At 37.8% G+C, this 12,724-nt stretch overlaps 1 protein-coding gene across 1 annotated transcript in view; it reads left to right on the plus strand.

Annotated features, from left to right (window-relative positions):
- The window catches only part of LOC116746151 (schlafen family member 12-like), a 40,312-nt gene that overhangs the window by 20,993 nt on the left and 6,595 nt on the right, over nt 1–12,724 (plus strand). Inside the window, 2 exon segments of the mRNA XM_032617458.1 lie at nt 1–984; nt 4,527–4,536. Coding sequence (XP_032473349.1) covers nt 1–984; nt 4,527–4,536 — 994 coding nt within the window.

Below are 12,724 nucleotides of genomic sequence, written 5' to 3' on the forward strand. Positions count from 1 at the left end.
AAAAAAATGAAAGATTGTCAATTGAGAAAAAAGCAGAATGAAAACGTCTCACAACCTGTGGTTGCTTTGCTGAATTCTGGAGGGGTCGTGTGCAGGGCTGAAATTGAGAATGAAAACTATAGTTATGAAAAAGATGGAATAGGATTAGATTTGGAAAATTCTTTTGCCAATATTGTTTCGTTTGTTTCTAAATACTTAGACTTTATGCAGCAAGGTAAATGTTTTCTGATTTTTGTCAAATCGTGGAGCTCAGAAACCTCTGGGTTGAGGATTGCCACCTTGAGCTCCAATTTGTACAAAAGAGATATAACCTCTGTAAAAGTCATGAATGCTACCGCTGCACTGGAATTCCTCAAAGACAGGCTAGAAACTGGAGAGGGATTTTCTTTAATACCTAAATCACCTCCAAAGAGGTACCGTTTTGATGTACAAGAAGAAAGTAGCATGAAGGCCTTGGCTGCTGACTTTTTTAATAGGATGCAACTCAGGTACAGAGAAAAACTCACCTTTACTGAATCCACACATGTTGAAATGAAAGACTACTCAACAGAAAAGTTGTTACAATGCATTAAAGATATTCTCCCTCAATATGTTTCTGCATTTGCAAATACTCGTGGGGAATATTTGTTTATTGGTTTAAGTGAAAAAAATCAAGAAGTAACTGGCTTTAAAGCAGAGAAGAGTGACCTTGACAAGATAGAAAAAGAAATAGAACAATGCATTAGCAAGTTTCCTGTCTATCACTTCTGTATAGAGAAGAAGAAGATAAATTATTCATGCAAATTCCTTGAAGTATATGATGAAGGAAGTCTTTGTGGATACGTCTGTGCGCTCAAAATAGAGCTATTCTGTTGTGCAGTATTTGCCAAAAAGCCAAATTCCTGGCATGTGAAAGATAATCAAGTGATGCAGCTGACCGTGGAGGAATGGGGCCAATTAATGCTGGATCCTGAACCAAGTGAGGAAGGGGGATTAGAAATAAGGGTATATTTGGCTGGGATGGCAAAGCTTTTTTTTTCTCTTGGATTTGGGGCAACATCAATAGTCGTCAAATTTCAACACCTAATTTACTAATCTCTGGTGGTTACAATCGTAGTTCACTATCTCTACCCACTTAGAAGTTAGCTATTCCATACAGAAAGCACATTACCTCCTCTCTGTAGCACTGCCTGGTATAAAGATCCAATTAACCCTGCTTTTCTTCCTTGTCACTTCTACTCACTTTCAAGGAGAGCCTGTGAATTCCTTCTCCCTTTCCCTTCTGAGCTCGGTTTCAGTAACTGACCACTTCTCTCTCTCAGGAACACTTGCCTCTTTTATTTACTTGCTCCTTCATCTTTCTTTACACCTTTGCATTTATTTCCCTTAGAACCTCTTCCCTCTTCCTCTCCTGTCTCTTCCGTTTGTGAATCAACGTGTAACCCTAAATTGGACTGATAAGAAAAGGATAGCGTTGGTATTTCATCTGATTTTTGGAAAAGAAAAGCCTCCAATGAAATTAGACCAGCACTAGCAACTTAAAAATCTCTGAAAGTGCAAGCTTCTTCCTTAGAATCTGCACAAAATTCAGCTCTCCACTAGCCATCATGTCTTCTAATTTTAATTGCTTTTAAAATGAACCCAATTATATGGTAACGTATTCAATTACTATTAACGCATTTTCCTATTAGTATTCAATATAGTGTGTTTCAACAGCCTCAAGGAATAAATTTATAACTTATGTTTGACTTGGGAATCTAAGCACAATATCTAACAATATTTCTATTGGAAAAATGGGGTCATTTCTAAGCAGACTTTTGATATACTAAGCATTTTGTTGATACACTAAGCATTTAGTTGTGACAAATTGAGAAAGTGATTTTTGTTTTTTAAGATTTTTCCAGGTCATTTGAAGAGATGAACCTTCAACAAAGTATGTTATCACCTATACCCCTTGATTGGTCTCTGTATAAATATAAGAATTTGGAAAGTCAGGAGCAGAGATATCACCTTACAGATAATTTAATTCTGGTTTCTTTGGACTTGGTGTGAGTATTTTCAAATCTTCTCTTCACATCAGCTCTATTTTGAAACTTATCATCAAAGTATATTCTGGCATTCAGGGGAATGCTTTGGTGTTTTTAGCATTGAATATGTCAAAATCTAATTTTTCAGATTTTGATTAGACTTTTCTTGGTGTAATAGGAACTCCTTTAATTGGAAGCAAGAGAACCCCAACTCAATTTAGTTTAAAGAAAAAAGGAAGTACATCATGTTGCTGGGAAATCTAGATTGAGACCCAGCTTCATACATTCAGTTACTGAAGAAAGGCCACCATTACTCAGAATCTCTGATTTATCTGTTTTCGTTATTACTGTTTATGGACAACGTGTCATTTTCTGCCATATAAACAGCGTTACCTTGAATATTCTTGTTCAGTCTTCTGGTGCATATTTTCAAGAGTTTCTCCTGGGTCCACACCTAGGAGTAGAATTGCTAGGTCAGGAAGTATGTGAATATTCAAGCAATAAGATAAGATAATGCCAGATTGTTTTCCGAAGTAAATGAGTCACTTTACTCCCAACAACAATATGTTACAAATGCCACATCTTCTCCAGTTGTCAAACTTCTCTTCATTTCTTCTCATCCTCCTTCTTCCCACTCAAATAGGTGTAAAATAGTATCTCTCTGCGTCTACATTTCCCTGCTTATTAATTTGGTTGAGCATATCTTCATATACTTACTGGCCATATGTATTTTATCACTTATGAAAGGCCTATTCTGTCTTTTGCCCATTTTTCTATTAGGCTTTTGTCTTTTTCTTGCTGATGTGTAGGAGATTCTAGAATCCAAATGCTCTTTTGGCCATAAGTATTACAGATTACAGAGATCTTCTCCAAGTTTGTGGCTTTTGTTTTCTCTTTTCTTAAGGCATATTATGATAATTAGTAGTTTGATATTTTAATTTTCTGGTTTAATGCTCTTTGTGCCTTGTGTAAGGCACACATTCTCTACCTTAAGGTTAGAAAGATATTTCCCTTCATTTTCTTCTAAAAGTTTTAGGGTTTTGCACTTTACATTTAACATTTAAATCCTTGATCCATCTCAGTGGTGATGTAAGAGTACTATTTCATTTTGTTCCATGTGGATGGCCACATTACCCAGCTCCAATTACTGAATAGTTCCCACTTTCACCCACTGATCTGCCATGCCACCTCCAGCATATTACTAAGTATAAGTATAGCCATATTTCTAGAATCCCTATTATGTTCTCTTGGTCAATTTGTCTGTCCCTACATCCACTATACTGTCCTAATATTATAATATCCTATTAAGTACTTAGCAGGGTAAGCCACCTTGCTTTTATTCTTTTTCTTTGACAGTGTCTTGGTGATTTTAAATCATTTAATATATTATACAAATTTTAGAATCTGCTTAAGTGCCGCAAAAAACCCTTTAAGGATTTTGATTGCAGTTACATTGACTAGGTAGATTTGTGACATATTTACATCAATTGTTTTGTACAGTTGAACATAGGAAATCTCTCCATTTGTTTATATCTTCTTTAATGTCTTTAAAGTTTTATAAGTTTCTGTGTACACGTTTTGTACCTTTTTTGTTACATTTATTACTAGTTTTTAAAAAATTTTTTTATTTATTTTATTTTTGGCTGTGTTGGGTCTTCGTTGCTGCATGCAGGCTTTCTCTAGTTGCAGCAAGTGGGGGCTACTCTTTGTCACAGTACGTGGGCTTCTCATTATGGTGGCTTCTCTTGTTGCACAGCATGGGTTCTAGGCACGCGGGCTTCAGTAGTTGTGGCATGCAGGCTCAGTAGCTGTGGTTTGCAGGCTCTAGAGCGCAGGCTCAGTAGTTGTGGCACACGGGCTTAGTTGCTACGTGGCATGTGGGATCTTCCTGGACCAGGGGTCAAACCCGTATCCCCTGCATTGGCAGGCAGTTCACGGGCTCTAGAGCGCAGGCTCAGTAGTTGTGGCACACGGGCTTAGTTGCCCCGTGGCATGTGGGATCTTCCTGGACCAGGGTTCAAACCCGTGTCCCCTGCACTGGCAGGCAGATTCTTAATCACTGTGCCACCAGGGAAGTTCTATTACTAGGCTTTCAAAAAGTTTTTGTTGGGCTTCCTTGGTGGCGCAGTGGTTGAGAGTCCGCCTGCCGATGCAGGGGACGTGGGTTCGTGCCCTGGTCTGGAAAGATCCCATGTGCCCGGAGCGGCTGGGCCCGTGAGCCATGGCCGCCGAGCCTGCGCGTCCGGAGCCTGTGCTCCGCAACGGGAGAGGCCACAGCGGTGAGAGGCCCGCATACCGCTAAAAAAAAAAAAAAAAAAAGTTTTTGTTGTTGTAATTGTAATTGATGTCTTTCTTTCTTTTTTTTTCTTTTTCTTTTTTGGCTGCACTGTGCAGCTTGTGGGATCTTTGTTCCCTGACCTGGGATTTAACCGGCGCCCTCGGCAGTGAATGTGTGGAGTCCTACCCACTGGACCGCCAGAGAGTTCCTGATGTTTTTCTTTAAAAGTTACATTTTCTTAGTTTGTTGCTGGTGTGTAGAAATGCAATCAATTTTATATATTGAGTTCATGCTACCTTGTTAAAATTTATTCTGAATAATTTGTCCATAGATTCTTTTTATGTTCTTTATAATTATACTGATTATGTTTTCCTAACCCGTTTTTTTTTTTTTTTTTTTTCAGTACGCGGGCCTCTCACTGTTGTGGCCTCTCCCGTTGCAGAGCACAGGCTCCGGACGCGCAGGCTCAGCGGCCAGGGCTCACGGGCCCAGCCGCTCCGCGGCATGTGGGATCTTCCCGGACCGGGGCACGAACCAGTCCTCGGAAGAATGCTGCAAACTCAAAAATCTCTCCAGTTGCAATTCTATTTCAAGAGTAGACTGCTCGGGCTCCCCTGGTGGTGCAGTAGTTGAGAGTCCACCTGCTGATGCAGGGGACACGGGTTCGTGTCCCGGTCCGCGAAGATACCACGTGCCGTGGAGCGGCTGGGCCCATGAGCCATGGCCGCTGAGCCTGCGCGTCCGGAGCCTGTGCTCCACAGTGGGAGAGGCCGCAGCAGTGAGAGGCCTGTGTACCGCAAAAAAAGAAAAAAAAAAAAAGAAAAGAAAGAGGAGACTGCTCTTCTGTTTATATCTCCTGCTTTGGTTACTTTTCAGTGCCTTCAAATACTTAATTTTTAATATTTTGTCCAGATTTTACACGTTGCATCTGTGAGAGGGTTAGTCTGACTAAGCTACTCTACCATTGCTTAGAGACAAAAACCTCTCATCTGTTTTTTTTTTTTTTTGCCTTTTTTTGGATTAAGTATTTTTTTTATTTTCCTGTTCTTCTCTCAGCTTTTAATACATATTATTCTATTATTCCTTTACATGGTTTGCCTAGAAATTACAGTGTACATCTTTATTTTGCTAGTTGTACTTCTTCCCAAGTTTTCAGCTTTATATGAATCCTTTTATTGTTTTAAAATTGTCAATAATACTTCTTATTTGCCCAACATTTACTCTTTCCAGGAAAATGTATTAATTCCTGAAGTTTAATGCTTTCGTTTGGGATAATTCTCCTTTAAGAAGAAGAACTCTGTTTGATGTTATTTGTAGTGTAGATCTGACAATAAGTTATCTCTTTCTCTCTCTTTCCCCCCACCCATCTGAAAATGTTTTATTTTTGCTTTTTGTTGGATATTTGTGGTACATGTTGAATTCTAGGTTTGCAAACCTTTTCTTTCAGGACTTTAAGATGTCATTCCAATGTCTTCTGGCTTATAGGCTTTCTGTAGAAGAATGAATCATAAGTCTTATTGTTGCTTCCTTATAGATTGTGTCTTTTTTCCTCTGACTGCTTTAAAGATTTTTCTGCTGTAGGATGTCTTTCCATTTATCTGTGCCTTCTTTAATTTCCTTCATCAGTGTTTTAGAGTTTTCAGTGTACAAGTCTTTCACTTCTTCAGTTAAGTTTATTCATAAGTATCTTATTCTTTTTGTTACTATTGTCGATTGGATTGTTGTCTTAATTTCCTTTATGGATAGCTTATTGTTAGTGTATAGAAATACTACAGATTTTTGTACATTGACTTTGTATCCTGCAATTTTACTGAATTTTCTTATTAGTTTTAACAGTTTTTGTTGTTGTTGAATCTTTAGGGTTTTCTACATCTATGATCATGTCATCTGCAAACAGAGATCATTTAACTTCTTACTTTCTGATTTGGTTGCTTTTATTTCTATTTCTTGTCTAATTACTTTGGCTAGGACTTCCAGTAGTGTTGAATAGAAGTGGTGAGATGGGCTTCTCTGGTGGCGCAGTGGTTGAGAGTCCACCTGCCGAGGCAGGGGACACGGGTTCGTGCCCCGGTCCGGGAAGATCCCACATGCCGCGGAGCGGCTGGGCCCGTGAGCCATGGCCGCTGAGCCTGCGCATCTGGAGCCTGTGCTCCACAGTGAGAGAGGCCACAACAGTGAGAGGCCCGCGTACCGCAAAAAAAAAAAAAAAAAAAAAAGAAGTAGTGAGAGTGGGCATTCTTGCCTTGTACTGGATCTTAGAGGAAAAGCTTTCAGTTTTTCTGCATTGGTTATGATGTTGGCTGTGGCTTTTCATATCTGGCCTTTGTTGTGTTGAGGTAAATTCCTTCTATACCTATTTTGTTGACAGTTTTTATAGAATGGATGTTGAATTTCGTTAAATTATTTTTCTGCCTCTGTTGAAATGATTATGTGGTTTTTATCTTTCACTCTGTTAATGTGGTATATCACATTGATTTGTAAATGCTGAACCATCCTTGCATCCCTGGGATAATCCTACTTGGTCATGGTGTATAGTCTTTTTAGTGTGCTTTCAAATTTGGTTTACTAGTATTTTATTGAAGACTTTTTTTTTTTTTTTTTTTTTTGCGGTATGCAGGCCTCTCACCGCTGTGGCCTCCCCTGCCACAGAGCACAGGCTCCGGACACGCAGGCCCAGTGGCCACGGCCCACGGGCCCAGCCACTCCGCTGCATGCGGGATCCTCCCGGACCGGGGCACGAACCCGCGTCCCCTGCATTGGCAGGCGGACTCCCAACCACTGTGCCACCAGGGAAGCCCTATTGAAGACTTTTGCATCTATATTAATTCGGGTTATTGGCCTGTAGTTTTCTTTTCTTTTCTTGTGGTATCTTTGTTTGGCTTTAGTATCAGGGTGATGCTGGCCTCATAAAATGAGTTTGGAGGTGTTTCCTCTTTTATTTTTTAGAAGAGATTAAGAAGGATTGGAATTATTTCTTGGAATGTTTGGTAGAATTCACCTATGAATCTATCTGGACTTGGGCTTTTCTTCATAGGGAGGCTTCAATCCTTCAGTCTCTTTAATTGTTATTGGTCTGTTTAGATTTTCTATTTCTTTTTGATTCAGTCTTGGTAAGTTGTATGTTTCTTGAAATTTATCTGTTTCTTCTAGATTATCCAGTTTGTTGGCATATAATTATTCATAAGAGTCCCTTTTGGTCCTTTTTATATGTTAAGCACCCATTGTAATGTTTTCTTTATCATTTCTGGTTTTATTTATTTGAGATTTCTCTCTCATTTTTGCTTAGTTTGTCTGGCTAAAGTTTGTCATTTTCGTTTAGCTTTTTTTAAGAAACCAACTCTTAGTTTTGTTGATTTTTTTCTGTTATTTTTCTATTCTCTACTTGATTTAATTATGCTCTAATCTTTATTATTTCCTTCCTTCTGATAATATGGAGCTTACTTTGTTGTTGTTTTTCAGTTCTTTGAGGTGTAAGGTTATGTTGTTTGTTATATTTTTATTTTATAATGTAGGCCTTTATCACTATAAACTTACCTATTAATACTGCTTTTGTTACAACCCATAATTTTTGGTATATTGTATTTTCATTTGTCCTGAGATATTTCTGAAATTCCCTTTGGATTTCTGCCTTGACCTAATGGCTATTCAACAGTGTGCTGTTTAGTTTCCAAGTATTCGTGAAATTCTCATTTTATTGTTGTTATTGATCTCTAGTTTCCTTTATTTTGGTCAGAACAATACTTGGTATGGTTTCAATCTTCCTAAATTTGTTACGACTTGTTTGTGACCTAACATGATCTGTCTCAGAGAATGTCCCATGTGCACTTGAGAAGAATGTGTGTTCTGCTGGAGGGTGGAAAGTTCTGTATATGTCTAAGTTCATTTGATCTTTAGTTCAAGTCTGTTATTTTCTTATTTGGATGTTCTAACCATTACTGAGAGTGAAAATAGTGAAGTCTTATACTAATATTTTATTGCTGCCAACTTCTCCATTCAGATTTTTCAGTATTTGCTTTATATACTTATGTGCTGTGATGTTGGGTGCATATATATTTACAGTTGTTACATCTCACTATTGAATTGACCCTTTTATCATTGTGTTTTGACTTCTTTGTCTCCAAAGACTACTTTTTTTAAAAAAATTATTTTATTTTATTTTATTTATTTATTTTTTTGACCTCACTGCACGGCATGTGGGATCTTAGTTCCCTGATCAGGGATGCAACCCACGTCCCCTGCATTGGAAACTCAGAGTCTTAACCACTGGACCGCCAGGGAGGTCCCACTAAAGACTATTTTAGACTTTAATTCTATTTTTTCTGATATAAGTATTGCCATTCCTGCTTTCTTTTAGTTACCATTTCTCTGGAGTATCGTTTTCCATCTCTTCATTTTCAACATATATGCGTCCTTGAATCTAAAGTGAGTTTCTTTTAGACAGCATATAATTGGATCTTGGTTTTTAATGTGTACAACCACTCTAAATTTTTTTATTGGAAACATTAAACCATTTTCATTTAAAGTAATTATTAGTAGGGAAGGATTTATTATTGTCATTTTCTTAACTGTTTTCTGTTTGTTCTTTTGTCCCTTTTTTCTCTCTTGCTGTCATCTTTGTGCTTCATTAGGGTTTTGTGGGGGGGGATTGTTTGTTTTATTTTTTGTATTGTTAGGCTTGACTCCTTCCTCTTTTTGTGGTGTAACTTCTATAGGTATTTTCTTTGCAATTACCATAGGGCTCACACAAAATATCTTATAGCTGTAAGAGTCTACTTTAAGCTGATAACAACTTAATTTCACTTGCATATAAAAACTATACTTTTACCTCTTCTCCCTCCACATTATATGCTATTAATGTCACAGTTTATATCTCTTTATATTGGGTATCTAATAACGTAAGTTAATTATAGTTATTTTTAATACTTTAGTCATTTAAAATTTTTAACATCTTTATTGGAGTATAATTGCTTTACAATGTTGTGTTACTTTCTGCTGTATAACAAAGTGAATCAGCTATATGTATACGTATATCCTCATATCCCCTCCCTCTTGCGTCTCCCTGCTACCCTCCCTATCCCACCCCTCTAGGTGGTCACAAAGCACCGAGCTGATCTCCTTGTGCTATGAGGCTGCTTCCCACTAGCTATCTACTTTACATTTGGTAGTGTATATATGTCAATGCCACTCTCTCACTTCATCCCAGCTTACCCTTCCCCCTCCCTGTGTCCTCAAGTCCATTCTCTGCGTCTGCGTCTTTATTCCTGTCCTGCCCCTAGGTTCTTCAGAACCATTTTTGTTTTTTAGATTCCATATATATGTGTTAGCATATGGTATTTGTTATTCTCTTTCTGACTTACTTCACTCTGTGTGACAGACTCTAGGTCCATCCACCTCACTGCAAATAACTCAATTTCGTTTCTTTTTATGGCTGAGTAATATTCCATTGTATACATGTGCCATACTTCTTTATCCATTCATCTGTCAATGGACACTTAGGTTGCTTTCATGTCCTTTCTATTGTAGATAGAGCTGCAATGAATATTGTGGTACATGACTCTTTTTGAATTATGGTTTTCTCAGGGTATATGCCCAGTAGTGGGATTGCTAGGTCATATGGTAGTTCTGTTTTTACTTTTCCAACGAACCTCCATACTGTTCTCCATAGTGGCTGTATCAATTTACATTCCCACAAACAGTGCAAGAGGGTTCCCTTTTCTCCACACCCTCTCCAGCATTTATCATTTATAGATTTTTTGATGAAGGCCATTCTGACCGGTGTGAGATGATACCTCACTGTAGTTTTGACTTGCATTTCTCTAATGATTGGTGATGTTGAGCATCTTTTCATGTGTTTGTTGGCAATCTGTATATCTCTGGAGAAATGTCTATTTAGGTCTTCTGCCTATTTTTGGATTGGGTTGTTTGTTTTTTTGATATTGAGCTGCCTGTATATTTTGGAGATTAATCCTTTGTCAGTTGCTTTGTTTGCAAATATTTTCCCCCATTCTGAGGGTTGTCTTTTCATCTTGTTTATGATTTCCTTTGCTGTGCAAAAGCTTTTAAGTTTCATTAGGTCCCATTTGTTTATTTTTGTTTTTATTTCCATTTCTCTAGGAGGTAAGTCAAAAAGGATATTGCTGTGATTTATGTCATAGAGTGTTCCACCTACGTTTCCTCTAAGAGTTTTATAGTGTCTGGCCTTACATTTAGGTCTTTAAATCCATTTTGAGTTGATATTTGTGCATGGTGTTAGGGAGTGTTATAATTTCATTCTTTTTTTTTTTTTTTTTTATAATTTCATTCTTTTACATGTAGCTTTCCAGTTTTCCCAGCACCACTTGTTGAAGAGGCTGTCTTTTCTCCCTTGTATATTCTTGCCTCCTTTATCAAAGATAAGGTGACCATATGTGTGTGGGTTTATCTCTGGGCTTTCTATCCTATTCCATTGATCTATATTTCTGTTTTTGTACCAGTACCATGCTGTCTTGATTACTGTAGCTTTGTAGTATAGTCTGAAGTCAGGGAGCCTGATTCCTCCAGCTCCATTTTTCTTTCTCAAGATGGCTCTGACTATTCGGGGTCTTTTGTGTTTCCATACAAACTGTGAATTTTTTTGTTCTAGTTTTGTGGAAAATGCCATTGGTCATTTGATAGGGATTGCATTGAATCTGTAGATTGCTTTGGGTAGTATAGTCATTTTCACAATATTGATTCTTCCAATCCAAGAACATGGTATATCTCTCCATCTGTTTGTATCATCTTTAATTTCTTTCATCAGTGTATTATAGTTTTCTGCATACAGGTCTTTTGTCTCCTTAGGTAGGTTTATTCCTAGGCATTTGATTCTTTTTGTTGCAATGGTAAATGGGAGTGTTTCCTTAATTTCTCTTTCAGATTTTTCATCATTAGTGTATAGGAATGCAAGAGATTTCTGTGCATTAATTTTGTCTCCTGCTACTTTACCAAATTCATTGATTAGCTCCAGTAGTTTTCTGGTAGCATCTTTAGGATTCTCTATGTATAGTATCATGTCATCTGCAAACAGTGACAGTTTTACTTCTTCTTTTTTGATTTGGATTCCTTTTATTTCTTTTTATTCTCTCATTGCTGTGGCTAAAACTTCCAAAACTAGTCAGCAACCTTGTCTTGTACCTGATCTTAGTGGAAATGGTTTCAGTTTTTCACCATTGAGAACAATGTTGACTGTGGGTTTGTCATATATGACCTTTATTATGTTGAAGTAAGTTCCCTCTATGCCTACTTTCTGGAGGGTTTTTATCATAAATGGGTGTTGAATTTTGTCAAAAGCTTTTTCGGCATCTATTGAGATTATCATATGGTTTTTCTCCTTCAATTTGTTAATAGGTTGTATCACATTGATTGATTTGCATATATTGAAGAATCCTTGCATTCCTGGGATAAACCCCACTTGATCATGCTGTATGATCCTTTCAATGTCCTGTTGTATTCTGTTTGCTAGTATGTTGTTGAGGATTTTTGTATCTATATTCATCAGTGATATTGGCCTGTAGTTTTCTTTTTCTTTTTCTTTTTTTTTTTTTTTTGTGGTACGCAGGCCTCTCACTGTTGTGGCCTCTCCAGTTGTGGAACACAGGCTTCAGACGCACAGGCTCAGCAGCCATGGCTCACGGGCCCAGCCGCTCCACGGCACGTGGGATCTTCCCAGACCGGGGCACGAACCCGTGTCCCCTGCATCAGCAGGCGGACTCTCAACCACTGCGCCACCAGGGAAGCCCTGTAGTTTTCTTTTTTTGTGACATCTTTGTCTGGTTTTGGTATCCTGGTGATGGCAGGCTCATAGAATGAGTTTGGGTGTGTTCCTCACTCTGCTATGTTTTGGAAGAGTTTGAGAAGGATAGGTGTTAGCTCTTCTCTAAATGTTTGATAGAATTCGCCTGTGAAGCCATCTGGTCCTGGGCTTTTGTTTGTTGGAAGATTTTTAATCACAGTTTCAATTTCAGTGCTTGTGATTGGTCTGTTTATATTTTCTATTTCTTCCTGGTTCAGTCTTGAAAGGTTGTGCTTTTCTAAGAATCGGTCCATTTCTTCCAGGTTGTCCATTTCATGGGCATATAGTTGCTTGTAGTGATCTCTCATGATCCTTTGTATTCTGCACTGTCAGTCGTTACTTCTCCTTTTTCATTTCTAATTCTGTTGATTTGAGTCTTCTCCCTTTTTTTCTTGATGAGTCTGGCTACTGGTTTATCAATGTTGTTTATCTTCTCAAAGAACCAGCTTTTAGTTTTATTGATCTTTGTTATCGTTTCCTTCATCTCTTTTTCCATTTATTTCTGATTTGATCTTTATGATTTCTTTCCTTCTGCTAACTTTGGGATTTTTTTGTTCTTCTTTCTCTAATTGCTTTAGGTGTAAGGTTAAGTTGTTTATTTGAGATTTTTCTTGTTTCTTGAGGTAGGAT

Source organism: Phocoena sinus, chromosome 20, assembly GCF_008692025.1.
Source record: "Phocoena sinus isolate mPhoSin1 chromosome 20, mPhoSin1.pri, whole genome shotgun sequence".
Classification (NCBI taxonomy): domain Eukaryota; kingdom Metazoa; phylum Chordata; class Mammalia; order Artiodactyla; family Phocoenidae; genus Phocoena; species Phocoena sinus.